This window comes from Amphiprion ocellaris, chromosome 10 (assembly GCF_022539595.1).
Source record: "Amphiprion ocellaris isolate individual 3 ecotype Okinawa chromosome 10, ASM2253959v1, whole genome shotgun sequence".
Lineage (NCBI taxonomy): Eukaryota > Metazoa > Chordata > Actinopteri > Pomacentridae > Amphiprion > Amphiprion ocellaris.
The window spans coordinates 36,163,888-36,179,189 of NC_072775.1; the positions used below are offsets into that span (position 1 = coordinate 36,163,888).

General features: G+C 41.9%; 1 protein-coding gene across 1 annotated transcript in view; it reads left to right on the plus strand.

The window, feature by feature from the left end:
* LOC129349907 (cytochrome P450 7B1-like) overlaps positions 1 to 13,405 on the plus strand; it is a 15,613-nt gene extending 2,208 nt beyond the window's left edge. Inside the window, exons 2-6 of the mRNA XM_055014754.1 lie at positions 1,967 to 2,103; positions 2,404 to 2,994; positions 3,238 to 3,444; positions 3,515 to 3,693; positions 8,873 to 13,405. Of these exons, the coding sequence (XP_054870729.1) occupies positions 1,967 to 2,103; positions 2,404 to 2,994; positions 3,238 to 3,444; positions 3,515 to 3,693; positions 8,873 to 9,175 (1,417 nt within the window). The 3' untranslated portion in view covers positions 9,176 to 13,405. The remainder of the gene's footprint in view (positions 1 to 1,966; positions 2,104 to 2,403; positions 2,995 to 3,237; positions 3,445 to 3,514; positions 3,694 to 8,872) is intronic.
* The last annotated feature ends 1,897 nt before the right edge of the window (positions 13,406 to 15,302 follow it).

A 15,302-nucleotide genomic window follows, 5' to 3' on the forward strand; every position in this document is an offset into this window, starting at 1 on the left:
GATTTCACAACCTCACAATCAGCTCAGTCTAAAGTAGAACTAGAGCATGTTTACAGATCAGCTGGAGTTACAACATGATATTAACCAGATCCAGCAGAGCTTAGGAAGAGTTTAGGAAGCGTTTAAGATGAGTTTAAGGCGAGTGTACAGTGAGTTTAGGTTGAGTTTAAGGTGAGTTCAAGGTGAGTACATATATATATATATATATATATATATATATATATATATATATATATATATATATATATATATATACACACACATATATATATGTCCTTGTTCATGGACCTCTCCGCCCACCTCCTGGTCTCCATGGCCTCCTACAGGAGGATCTGCTGTTCTCCCTAAAACATGGGGTTTTATTTTCTATTGATTTATTGATATATTTAAAGAGGAGGAACCGTAAAGACTCAGGGCATCAGAAAACGTCCCGGTGGGCGTTCAGGCTGAAGCTTTCTGAGGAATGTGATTGTTTCCTCCTGAGAGGATGCCCTGCAGCTGACCTACTTCCATCACCGTCAGCGTCCAATCACAGCTCAGCCTCCTCGGGTATGGGCCAGTCATGGAGCTCAGACAGGAAGCTCACTGAAGGAGTCATGATTAATCACGAATCAGAACAGCTAATTAACTCTGAGTCACACATTTCAGGGATTTTCCACAGCAGCTGCTGAGAAGCTTTCTGAGTGTTTCCTGACGTCACATTTAGATGTGTTCAGGTGTAAAAGAAGAGAGAGAACAACAACACAATGACTACGAAAAGACACAAAACTGCAGCAAATCTATACGATGCAACAGCAAAATAACTACAAAGACACACGAAACTGCAGTAAAAATACACAAATCAACAAAACATACAAACACTGTGTTTATCCAGCTCATCTGCCGGACCGTCAAGCTGAAAGCTCGGTCATGTGACCACGTTACGGCCCGCTGTTGGTCCAACGCTGTCATGTGACCACGTTGTGGTCCACTAGTGACCGCCTGCCATCCGTGCCATTTTCAGATGCGGTGCGTTGACGTGAATTTTAGGTGAGTTTAGATTGAGTCTAGGTTGAGTTTATGGTGATTTTAGATTGACTTTAGGTTGAATTTAAGGTGAGTTTAGGCTGAGTTTAAGGTGAGTTTAAGGTGAGTTTAAGTTGAGTTTAAGGTGAGTTTAAGGTGAGTTTAAGGTGAGTTTAGGTTGAGTTTAGGGTGAGTTAAGTTAAGTTTTAGGTGAGTTCAGGGTGAGTTTAAGGGGAATTTTAGGTGAGTTTAGGTTGAATTTAAGGTGAGTTTAGGCTGAGTTTAAGTTGAGTTTAGGTTGAGTTTTAGGTGAGTTTATGGTGACTTAGGTTGTTCGTTAATTTTTTTTCATGACTTCCTGTTGCTAAAATGCCGTCATGTCATAACGATATTCTAATGCCTCATCAGCTGTTTAAGATGAGCTGATTATTGATTATTTTTACAATATTCCAACATGCAAACTGCTAATGTTCACAAAATAGTGATACACTCATGTTGTATCAAGGTATTTTCACGTTACTTTGAGATATTTTTGGTTTTACCAACATGTTTTAACGTCATAATGAGATATTTTTACTTCAGACACACAAACTTCTCACGTTAGAGGAAACATTTCTTCTAATAAAATCCAGTTTGTCTTGTTTTAATGTGAACTGATGAGAGATGTGAGGATGACGCTCAGGTTGAGATACGATGACGTTCTGCTCTTATTGATTACTGATCAGTTAGTGAACACTGAGGAGGATCTGAAGATGCTTGAAGCTGCAGGAGGAAGATGATCTCATTGATCAACTGGAGGCACCGAAGGCTGATCAATAGATCTGATCAATAACAGCTCAATCTCACCGTGTCTCAACCCGAGCATGAAGGAGAATCAATTATCAGTTTATCGGCTTTTTACGACATCATGGGATCATAAACTGAAGCTGTGTCAGTAACAGCTGTTTGGTTTCTCCTGCAGAAGAGACGGAGAACCTCCTCTGGTTAAAGGCTGGATTCCTTTCATTGGAAAAGCTCTGGAGTTTGGAAAAGATGCTCATAAGTTCCTGGAGGAACACAAGAAGAAGTTTGGAGACATCTTCACTGTGCAGATAGCAGGTCGGTCTTGAACAAGAACATCCAGCAGGTCACAGAGCTACAGTCAGACTGAGTAAAATTCATTTTATTCAACCAGAAGTACCAGCACTGTCCTCCAGAACAGAACGTAGAACCAGAGGAGACATTCAGAGGTTAACTGGACCTTTTGTCTTCATGCTTTCATAACAAGATGGTTTCACTTTATAAGACGATACTTTACAGAACAACATGTTTTCACTTTGTAAGAAGATGTTTTCTATGTTCAGACTTTAGTCTGATGTCCTGCATCTCTCAGCTCCTTTGATTGGTTGTGTGCTGCAGGTAAATACATGACCTTCATCATGGACCCACTACTCTATCCCAGCATCGTCAAACATGGCAAGCAGCTCGACTTCCATGAGTTCTCCAACAAGGTGGCGCCCTACACCTTCGGCTACTCGCCGATGAACAGGAGTTTTTCCGGGCTGCGGGAGCAGGTCCAGCGCTCCTTCCACCTGCTGCAGGGCGACAGCTTGACACTGCTGACAGAGAGCATGATGGGAAACCTGAAGCTAGTGTTCCGTCAGGACCACATGGAGCGGGACGGCGGCTGGAGGAGCGGCAGCATGTACGACTTCTGCCACTCAGTTATGTTCGAGGCCACCCTCCTCACCATGTACGGCAGGCCGCCGGCCAGCCGTCGCCACGGCGGCGTGGACACGCTGCGGAACAACTTCATCAGCTTCGACAAGAAGTTCCCGCTGCTCATTGCCCAGATCCCCATCTGGCTGCTGGGACGCACCAAAGCCGTCCGAGACAAACTCATCCACTTCTTCCTGCATGTGTCCGGTTGGTCCAACACATCGCAGTTCATCAGGAGGCGGGCGGAGATTTTCGAGCAGTACGACACGCTAAGGGATGTTGATAAAGCAGGTGGGCTCCTCAAGATGTTCCTCCTGAGTTTAGGCTGAATTTAAGGTGTGTTTAAGGCGAGTTTAGGTTTGGTTTAAGGGGAATTTAGATTGGGTTTAAGGTGAGTTTAGGTTGAGTTTAAGGTGGCTTTAAGATGAGTATGAGGTTGGGTTTAAGGTGAGTTTAGGATAAGTTTAGGTTGAGTTTAAGGCTCTTATGTCTGAGTTCCGGCTGTTTTGACCACCCTGTTCGCCTGTCTTGCAGCCCACCACTTTGCTATCTTCTGGGCGTCGGTGGGGAACACGGTGCCGGCCACTTTCTGGACCCTGTACCACCTGGTGAGCCACCCGGTGGCGCTGCAGGCCGTTCGGCAGGAGATCCAGGACGTCCTGCGGCAGGACGGCGTTGGGTGGAGCAGCGACGGCGACGTGACGCTAGGCCGACAGCAGCTGGAGCGACTCCTCTTCCTGGGTACCTGACCTTTCCTGGTCTGCATGTTGATAGTGTGACGCTGACCAATAACCGCTGCCGTCCTCCACAGAGAGCGCCATCAGGGAGAGCCTCCGCCTGTCCTCGGCCTCCATGAACATCCGGGTGGCCCAGGAGGACTTCGGTCTGCGGCTGGACGGAGAGCGCTCGGTGGCGGTCAGGAAAGGAGACTTCATCGCCCTGTACCCTCAGAGTATGCACCTGGACCCGGAGGTCTACCAGAACCCGCAGGTACGACCATAAATCTCTCTCTTTACGCCTTCATGGATTATCAACACACTTCATTAGCTTTAAAGGGTAAAGATCAAAGTTTAATCCCAAAGGAGATGTAGTAACTAATAGAACAGCAGGAAGTCATCATAAAGTGAGCACAGACGAGAACAGAACAAAGTAAAAAGTCATAATAAATAATAATGATTCTAGATAGTAAAGCTACACCACATGTAAGAAATAGATTGAAAGGTTCAATGTGAAATTTTGCACGTTAAATTTAAATATTTCACAAGAAAAAATCTTAACGACACTGAAACTGATTTTATACAAACTACTAAGAAAAGATTATCTAGAATGAATGTTGAGTTTACAGTTTTATATTCACTGGTCCCTTAAAATATCAAAACTACATGAAACTTCTGAAACCAGGTATTTAAACAACTTATATATTAAAAAATAAAACTTTGCTAATAAACACAGAATCTCTGAACTTTCACTTTAAATGAGAAATCGTTTCTTAGACTGCTTCATGTGTTTTTACATTAGAATTAATAGAATCTATGAAAAAACATTAAACGTTAACTCATGAACGTTTCCCTAATGGTTCCTGAATGTTTCACCAATGGTTCATGAACATTTCTCTAATGGTTCCTGAATGTTTCACTAATGGTTCAGGAACATTTCTCTAATGGTTCCTGAATGTTTCACTAATGGTTCATGAACATTTCTCTAATGGTTCCTGAATGTTTCACTAATGGTTCATGAACGTTTCCCTAATGGTTCCTGAATGTTTCACTAATGGTTCATGAATGTTTCTCTAATGGTTCATGGATGCTTCCCTAATGGTTCCTGAATGTTTCCGTAATGGTTCATGAATGTTCCACTAATGATTCATGAATGTTTCCTGAACATTTCCTTAATGGTTCCTTAATGTTACCCTAATGGTTCGTGAATGTTTCCCTAATGATTCATGAATGTTTCCTGAACATTTCCCTAATGGTTCCTAAATGTTTCCTGAACATTTCCCTAATTGTTCCTGAATGTTTCTTGAAAGTTTCCCTCATGGTTCCTGAATATTTCTCTAATGGTTCTTCAAGAAACGTTCTGGAAACATTCAGAGAACTTTGACAAAATATTCAAGAAACATTCAGAAACATTCAGGAAATGTTTGAGAACTATCATATAGATTAATAAATATTATTTGACTGATGAGGTGAAAGTGTTATTGGTGGAAAGGTTCAGATGATCATTGAGGAAACATTCAAGAAGCATTAAAGAAACACTGAGGAAACACTTTATAATATACACTACCATTTAAAAGTCTGGGGTCACTTAACTTGACCCCCAAACTAATATTTTTTTTTTTTTTTAAAACAATATTTTATTATATTTTAAATAACAAAACAGAATAAGGAACCAGTCAGCACAAGATCCACCTAATCAAGTATACAGAGTGCAAAAAAGAAAAACAAAAGACAACAATCAGCGCACATGGTCATCACATTACATGAATTACGTTATTATCATCTATACTTCTTCCCTTTCCTTCCCTAATAACAAGATACACTGCAAACGGATATCATTACATTTCTTATCGTTTACTTGTAAAGACAAAGGAAGAGCATCCCTTTTGTAGCAGACCAAGAAGGTTATCAGGAAGATAATTAAGAAATGGTTGCCAAATTTGATAAAAGACATAATCATTCCCCTTCGGGGAGGCACTGAGGTGTTCCATAGGGAAAACTTTCTAGGGAAAAGTTTCTTTGTACCATTGGGTAACTGAGGGAGGCTTCTCCTTTATCCACTGCAAAAGGACACAGCGTCTTGCCAGAAAGAAAAGTTTTTGCAGTAAGGTCATCTGTGTGGTGGTTAGAGGTAACTGCCTCATAGGGATGTTCAGAAGGAATAGGGCTGGGTCTGTCTGTATTGTTTTGAATAGTATTGAACTAAGTTCTTTTTTCCAGAATCTAGATATTAACGGACACAACCATGAGCAATGATATTAAGTTCCCACCTCTTTTTTACACTTGGTGCACATGGCAGAGACCTGGGGGTTAATCTTATTCAAAAGGTAAGGGGTGAACTGGAGTCTGTGTAACATTCTATACTGATTTTCTCTCAGTCTGTTACACAAAAATAATTTCTTTGCAGATTCAAAAGCATCACACCATCTGCTGTAATCCAGGTCCATCCCGAGATCTTTTTCCCACAGTTCTTTTGCTCTGATGTCTCTGACATTGTCACAAGAAAGCAGTTTCCCATAAAAAAGAGAAATAAACCTTTTGTTAAGTGCAGACAAGCTAAAGTCTAACAGAAAGCTTTCAACTGAATTTTTAATTGGTCAGGCGAGTGGGAGAGATCATAAGGTCTTCACAAAATGCCTGGCCTGAAGAAAACCAAAAAAATGGGAGTGTAGGATCCCGTATTTGATTTGAAGTTGTGAGAATGACATGACATTTCCATTGTCAAATAAGTCAGCCACAAATCTCAATCCCTTTGAATACCAATCATTAAAGATGCTCACCCCCACACCTGGGGGGAAGGCATTGTTTTGAATTAATGGCTGTAATGCTAAAGAAAAGCCTTGTCGGCCCGCATGTTTGGTAATATCTCGCCAAATTTTGAGAGTGGTTTTAAGAAAGAGATTGTTTTCAACTTCTCCTGGGAGCTCATTTAAGTTTATTGTAAGCAGACTCAAAGGGGAGCAAGGGGCACAGCACCAGGCGTCCACATGGGGTCCTTTTGGGTTAAGAAAATGTTTAAGCCAGCTGTATACTGTTCTGGCATGGCAAGCCCAGTTATAATACAAAAAATTGGGGAACGCTTGACCTCCCCTGTTTACAGGCAGTTGTAGAGTCTTCATTTTTAGTCGTGGTCTCTTTCCATGCCACAGAAACCTAGAGATAGATCTTTGAATATCTGAGATAGCTGACTGGTGGTCCTGAGTGGTAACATTTGTATTGGATATAAAATTCTAGGAAGAACATTCATTTTAATTAAGCTGATCCTACCCATCCACGACAAAGGGAGATCAAACCACCTATTCAGGTCATTCTTAATTGATTTTAAAGTTTTTATAAAATTTAACTTATATAGATCTTTAATTACAGCAGATACTCTAATCCCCAAGTAAATAAAACCAGAAAGTGACCACTTGAAGGGAAAATCCACCAGGGTGGTATAGTCTCCAAAGTTGCCAAGAGGCAGAGCCTCTGATTTCTCGAAATTAATTTTATATCCTGAAATCTCACCGACTCTGCCAGAGGCTAAAGTTGTCTTCAACTTAGGACAGTTTTTGAGATGGGAATAGGGCCTTACCAAATATTCTGTCAGTTGTAGTCACATATTCCCATGGATCGAATAATGCAGAAAAAAACGTGGGAAAGGAAAACTTCTCTACTTCACAAACTTGATCAGATCCTCCTCGGGCAGCCTCTAGTCCAGTGTGCCGAGAAAGCCCTCTGCAGCACTTGGTGTTACAAACTTGTGATCCGTCCCGTTATGGTGCACAACCAGGATGGCTGGGTAACGCATGTTGAAGCGGATCCCCTTGTTGATCAAAGCCTGGCATACACCGTTGAAAGCCCGACGCCTCTCTCGGACCGCCGTAGAAAAATCCTGTTGAACGTGGATTCGCTGTCCTTCGTATTCCAGAGTGGATTTCTTTCGCAATGCTGACATTATCATCAGTTTGTCGCTTGAGTTGTGGAGTTTAATAATCACCGGGCGAGGACGCGCACTTTGCGGACCCAAGCCACGGTGGGCACGGTCGATTTTAATGCGGGATTTATTCCCGATGGTCGCTTCCAAGCCGAGCAAGGTGGGTAACCATGTTTCAAAAAACTGCAGGGGTCGCCGTGCCCTCCTTCAGGTTGAGAACGCGGATATTGTCGCGTCTGCTCCGGTTTTCCATATCGTCCAAGCCAGCCTCCATCTCTTTGATTTTCTTCTCAGCTTTGGTAACTTTTTCCTGCAGAGCGGACAGCGTCTCCTTCGCACCCCATATATGCTGCTCTGCCTCCAAAATACGTTTGGAGCGGCTCTCCAGGGTCGCTGAAAATCTGTCCAAGGTCTCAGAAAGTTTAGAAAACTTATCCTCTACCATGTCACGGAAGTTCTGAGTAACCTCCCGTATCAGGGCCGAAGTGTCCATTACTGGTGAAGACTCGTTTTCCGCTGGAGAGTTAGCTGCTACACTTGAGGGTATGCTAGGAGAGGCTGCTAGCATTGTTTTCCACGTCTGAATTTTAGTTTGTTTCGACATTTCTACCTCAAAAAAGTGTTTGTCAGACAGCTACTACAACTTACGGCACCAGGCTTGTGCAATGTGTTGCCAAGGGCGCATAAAACTAAAGAGAACGAACTAATAATAATGTGGGAGCGGGAGCCCGACAAAAACACGTCCTTCAGTCAGCCGTCATCACGTGACCCCCAAACTAATATTTTTTGAAAAAATTTTTTTTTTTTAATGAAGATAGCATTAAATGAATGATAAATCCAGTGTAGACATTGTTAACGTGGTAAATGACTGGAAACAGCTGATTTTTAAAGGAATATCTCCATAGGGATACAGAGGAACATTTCCAGCAACCATCACTCCTGTGTTCTAATGCTACATTGTGTTAGCTAATGGTGTTGAAAGGCTAATTGATGATTAGAAAACCCTTGTGCAGTTATGTTAGCATGTGGATAAAAGCAAAACATGGAATTGTCTGTGTGACCCAAAACTTTTGAACCATAGTGTAGATATATAGACTGTAGATTCTAGATTTTGTAGCCTTGAACTTTACCAAGAATCTGCAGTGTGCTATCTTGAACTTTACCAAGAATTTACAGTCTACTATCCTGAACTTTACCAAGAATCTACAGTCTACTATCCTGAACTTTACAAGAATCTACAGTCTATTATCCTGAACTTTACCAAGAATCTACAGTCTACTATCCTGAACTTTGTGCGATCATGTTATATGAATAAAAGTGGGAGTTTTCATGGAAAACATGGAAGTGTCTGGGTGACCCCAGACTTTTGAGCGGTAGTGTACTTAAAATTCTAGTTGTAATTATGAATCTCTGTATTAAAGGAGCCACGTGATGTTGTGAAAAGTCATCCTAACAAAGTTGAAAGTGAGACTTTAAGTGATAGCAGCTCCAGTAGCAGCTCTTATTGCTGCCATCAACGGTCTTTGTTCTTCCTCAGATGTTCCGGTTCGACCGCTACATGCAGGACGGCCAGCAGAAGACGAATTTCTACAAGAACGGCCAGAAGCTGAAGTACTACCTGATGCCATTCGGCTCTGGCTCCTCCAAGTGTCCCGGCCGACACTTCGCCCTCAATGAGATCAAGCAGTTTGTGTGTCTGCTGCTGCTATACTTCGATCTGCAGCTGGAGGATGGTCAGCCCAGAGCCTCGCTGGACACCAGCCGGGCCGGACTGGGAGTCCTGCTGCCCAACGTCGATGTCCGCTTCCGCTACCGGCTCAGAACCCAACAACTGGACTGAAGCTGCTGCTTCCCCAGAGGTTGAAAGCTGTTGGGTGATATCTGCGGCTTCCCACAAACCTGATGTTCATCTAAATCAGCATGCAGCAGCGTGGAAGAGAAAAGGTTTGTTCAAATCTGACAGTGGAGCACAATGATTTAGTCTTAAAATCAGCAAATCATCGTGATGAACAGTCCAACCCTAAGCCTGACCCAAAGACCAAACTTAGTCCTAAATGAAACAAATGGTCCAGAATGATTCAACATTTGGATGGATGGATGGATGGATGATGGATGGATGGATGCATGGATGATGGATGAATGGATAGATGGATGGATGGATGGATGGTCCAGAATGATTCAACATTTGTCCAAAATGTCTCAAACTTTCCCAAAATGATGACAAATTGTTCAGAATGACTTGAAATGTGTCTACAATCATAAAAACGTGTTGAAAATCTGTCCTCAAATTACTACAACTGGTCCAAAATGATCAGAATGGTCCAGAATGATTCAACATTTGTCCACAGTGACTCTAAGAGTCATCCAGAATTACATAAGTTTGACTAAAAGGACCAATAAAATAAATGCAGCTCGGTTCAGAAACCAGCATCCAGAGGAGCAGGTAGTGGAAAGTCTGTAAAAGCATAGATAGCTCAACGTCTGCAGATATTAGATCAAAGTTTAACATCTTAGGAAACGTGGTGGTTCCATATTTTTATAGTTTTGTAAAATAATCAAAGCATTTCTCTGTCATTCTTCATGATGTTCTGGTTCCACAGAGCTGCAGGACTTTAAAACCTCCTGAGACCCAGGAAAAAAAGTTTAGTCATTTTGATTTTTTTACATAAATGATGTATTGGGGTGGTAAAGAACATATTGCATTTTTTTTAACTTAACTTTATTAACATTTGATAACGTGCACTGTATTGCTCAATAGGACGTCATTGATGTTTAATGTGAAACATTAACAAAGTAACAAAGCTGATCATGAAAATAGCTCATCTGGAATCTTCCATTAAATAAAACATGTATGAACATATTTGTTTTAAAACATACATTAAAACTTCACAGAAACTTCACAATAACAGTTCACATTGACTCTGCACTAGCCAAAAGGGTGTGTAGCGATGGCTGTGATCAGTCACAAAAAGGTGTGTAACTCCCTGATGGCTTCATGAAATACCACAAAACTTTGGCTCAAGGTTGGTCAGAGGCTAATAAAGACCTGATTAATCGGATTCAGAAAAGTTTATTTGTTCCCAGGGGGCAATTAAAAATGCACGTAGAGCAGGCAGTGCAACAATGACGTAATAAAGAGAGGGATAAATATATATACAAATCTAGCAAGTAATAGAAGAATAAAAATAAAAAGAGAAATAAGACAAAAACACAGCTTGGTAACATATTAGTGCAAATACGAATGAAAGTAGGTGCAATATGGCAATGAGGTAGATACAGAATATATCACGGTAGATATAAACAACAGAGTTCCCAGAGGTCCATGTTAAAGTCCATGTGTGGTGGTGGAGGTGGTGTGTAGTGGTGGGGGGAGGTTTTATGGTTCATGAGTTGAGGACTTGGACTGCCCTGGGTACAAAGGTAGACCTTCTCCTCTGTGTCCTGCATGCAGGGCAGTGAAGCCGTCGACCAGAAGGAAGCCACTCAGATGCAGAGTAGAGATCATGTGAAGGTCACGTATGATCCAGTTTGCCAGTCTACATGTTAACAGTTCAAACACTGCAGACAGAGTTCTGAGAGGAAGGCCTATGATTTTAGAGCAGACAGTGACAGTCCTCTGCAGGTAGATTCTGTTCTGGAGGCTGATGGAGTAGAACCAGCAGGTGATGGAGAAGGTGATGGTGCTCTCTATGAAGGAGTAATAGAATGTCTGGAGAATGTTCTTATTTACTCCAAAAGAGTTGAGCTTCCTTAGGAGATACTGCCTCTGGTGACATTTCCTGATAATCTCCTCTGTGTTAGAGGAGAATTTCAGCTGGCTGTCAAAGATGGTTCCCAGATGTTTGTACTCCTCCACAAGCTCAACAGGCATTCCATGGATGTTGGTGGTGACAGCTGTAGCCAGCGCCATCTGCTGGTTGGAAAAGGTCACCACCATCTCCTTGGTTCTTTAACATTCAGCTCCAGACAAGAGTCATCACCACAAGTCCACAACCTCCTGGAGGACTGAGCTGTGGGACTGAGAAGGTCCTGACAGCAGAGACAGGAGGACTGTGTCGTCTGCATATTTGACCAGGTGGGAATTGGACTGTGTGGATCTGCAGTCATCCGTGTAGAGGATGAAGAGTAGTGGAGAGAGGACACAGCCCTGAGGAGAACCACTGGAGGTGTGTAGTAGATCAGAGAAGGTGTTGTTGACCCACACTCTCTGTGATTTGTGGGTTACAAAGTCCAATAATCACAGGATGAGCTGATCATCCAGGTGGAAGCAGGAGGAGAGTCTGTGAGCCAGGATGTGAGGCTGGAGGGTGTTAAATGCCGAGGAGAGGAGTGTTGCTGAGGTGTTTGGGTGTTCCAGGTGACGGTGTAAAGTGTCCAGAATGAATATTTTGGCATCATCAACACCCCTGCTCGACCGATATGCAAATTGGCGAGGGTCAATCTGTGAGTTAGTTACTTCATCACAAGGGAGGTGGAAGTCATTGAGGATTTGGTTGTATTCTTCTTGGGGATGGGGATGACTGTGGAGTGTTTCCACAACTGAGGAACTGTCCAGCTGTCCAGGGAGTTTTGGAAGAGGGTCTGAAACACACCTCCCAGCTGTTCTGCACAGTGCCTGAGCACACGACCACTGATGTTGTCCAGGCCGGGTGAACTGGTTGTTGGTGGAGTCACACTGGAACCAGCTGAATGGGTTAACTGGTAGAGGGTGAACTGGTCTCTCTGGTCCTCCTCAGGGCTCTCGTCACATCCTCTATGTTGAAGGTGAGTGTGTAGTCAGTGGGATGAAGTGTGGTCCTGATCTCTTCCAGTTGTGTGTTGTCTCTTTCAAATCTGGTGTAAAAAGAGTTGAGGTCATTGGGAAGAGATGCAGGGCTGCTGCCATCCACATGGATGGTGTTTCTGTAGTTGATAGCAGCGTTCACAGCAGGATGTTCTTCAGGCCTTGCCAAGCTGAGCGGAGGTTCCCCTCAGTGAATTTATCCTCAACTTTGCTTTTGTACTTCAGCTTGGCTGCTTTTACTTCCCTGTTGACCTCTTTCTTCTCTAGTTCAGAGCCAGTGAAAAAGACCCTTTTCTTCTTGTTTAGTAGATATCTTATCTACGCTCTGAAAACACACTTAAATTACTCTTTAGATTTTTATTTACTATAAGCAGTCAAAATATAGCATAAAAACAGTTTAAATATGAATATCTTCCTTGCCTTTCTTCCTGTCGTAAAATGTGCTCACTGGGATGGCTACCATTTTGAAAAGACCGACAAAGGGAGTTGGCAAGACACACCCCCACACATGTGATGTCATTTAAAGCTAAGATTGTCCCCTTTAAAGAACATCAGGACTTAAAATTGTGGCTCATATAGTATTGGAGAAATGAACAAGAAACTAATGTGCACTACAGTACACTAAAATGAATTTCCGGGTCTCAGGACTTTAAAGTGTGAGTCTGAACTTTCCTCCATGTCTAAGATTTACATTCTCCCATTTCTCTGCTGCCCTGAAATGTGAGTTTTTATTTCCTGCCACCAATAATGTGACTAAACTGATCTAAATGTGAGCAACTGTGAAACAAAAGTCCAGATGTCTGAGTAATAAACACTAAACTTTGCACTTGAATGTGGAGAAACTGTAGAAGATTCTGACCTGATGTGTTTCACTAGATTATTGATGCAATAATTAATGAGTTTTGAAAGACTGAATGTTTAGCAGAACTTCTCCTGTTCACGAGCACTATTCTGTTCTTAAACTAGTCTTCAAATGTCCCACTGGACTTTCATTTATTTTAGAATAATATATCCTTTTATTAAAATAGCGTTTTTCTAATGTGATGTTCTGTCTGACTCACTCTGACTGAATGAACTTCATTATAATTCAGTTTGTAAGAAGATATAACACTTTCTGTACCGATGGGTTTCATGAAACTGATTTTATAAACTAAAGGCTGATCAATGTGTCGGTGTGAGTGAATATATCTGATCACAACCACAGCGATTAATCAATTAATTTGATCTATTTTCATCATTAAATCATCAGTTTGTCTATTTTGAAATAAATCAGTCTAAATTCTGTGATTTCAGCTCCTTCAGTGTGAATATTTTCTGGTTTCTTTCCTCTGTGACTGTAAACTGAAGATCTTTGGACTAAACCAGACATTTAAGGAAACTCTGATCCACATTTTTAGCATTTAAAGACACTTTAGAGACAAACAGCTGATCCAGAAAATAATCCACTGATTAATCAGTAATGGAAATTAAGATTAGTTGCAGCTCTGTTTAATTTATCATTATTTTGGAATTAACGAATATTAAATTGATGCTGTATTGTGGACTTTTTCTTTTACTCACTGAAACGTTTTACGCACTGAAACAGTATTTTGAATTCTGGCAAAAAAAAACGCCTTTTATTTTGAAAACCTCCGGAACAGCTCGGCTCTGCTCGGTTTATTGTGGTAACTTGACTCCGGAGCCACTCGGAGAGGTTCGGCTCTGCTCGGCACTGCTCGGCTTTGCTCGGCTCACCGTCGTCCCGCCCTCCACCGAAGCGGAGCGGGATGAGCGCTGGACCCCTCGACGTCGGACAGGCTGGACGGACCGGACCGGGAGGACGGACCGGGATCGCGGACCGGGAGGCGGAGCGCAGCGGGACATCGTCGTGCTTTTGCGCGGCTTTCAGCTCCGAGAGGCTCCGAAGAGACACCGAGCGGATCGTCGCGGTGAAGCCGGCCGGGGAGGACTGCTGGCGGCTGCAGCTCCAGCTGCGTTCCGCTGAGGACGGATCCGCATCACCATGTACCAGGTCCAGGTGAGTTCTTACCGGAGTTCCATCAGAACAGCAGCTGCAGGTTTTATTACTCAGACTTTTCATGATTCAGCTTTAAACGGGACAGAACATTAACAGCAAACCAAACATCAGGTTGAAGAAGCTTTTAATTAAATAGAAATCAGATTTTCTGATGTTTTTGACCTTTTCCTTGATTTCCTGCTGAATCTTTCGGTTTGTTTCTTGTCTTTTTTATGTGAAATAAATTCAGAAGATAACAAAACATAAATCTGTTATGCTTCACAACATTTATTCTCAACTTTTCATTTAAATGTTCTAATCATAATAACTAGAACATAAAATGAAATAATGAGCGAACATTTGGATTATTTCTGTTTTCACATCGTTTTTTGGTTCTTAAAAAATGTTCCTAAAGTTTCAGTCAGACAGCAGGAAAATAATTGATCAGTTATTGATCAGTTTCTGTTTCACAGCATCAGAACGTTTTCTGAAACTAAAACAGAACATTTAAGTAATGAAGCATTTTTAAAAAGTCTGAATCATTTATTCACTTCTTTCAGTTCATTAAACTTTAGAAGAAAATAAAAATGTTTGATGATCTTCTGTGTTTGATCCAGTTCAGAGCAGATTAATCTGATCAGGAGCGTTTTCATTATTGATTCATCTGATCAGGAGCGTTTTCATTATTGATTAATCTGTAATTGATCAGTTTATTGATGGACTGATTGATTAATAGATCTATGGATTGATTGATTAATCGATCAGTTGATTGATGGATCAGTTGCAGCTCTAATAATTGATCTGAAAGTATTTTATCTGTTAATTGATCAGTTCACTGACAGATTCACATCGTTTCTGTTATGATTGGGTCAAAATTCCTTTAATGTTTCCCTAACATTGCTCTAATGCTGCAGTAACGTTGCTGTAATGTTGCCGTAACGTTGTCTCCTCCCAATGATCCTGAACTTTAGCGTTGCTGTAGCATTGCTACATTGTTGTAATGTTGCAGCAATGTTTCCGTAATGTTGCTGTAGCGTTGTTGTAACATTGCTGTAATGTGGCCAGAACACTGCTGCAACATTGCCGTAACGTAGTTGTAATGTTGCCGTACCACTGCTGTAACATTGTGTCCTCCTGAGGATCCTGGACTTCAACGTTGCTGTGACGTTGCTGTAATGTTGCTGTAAC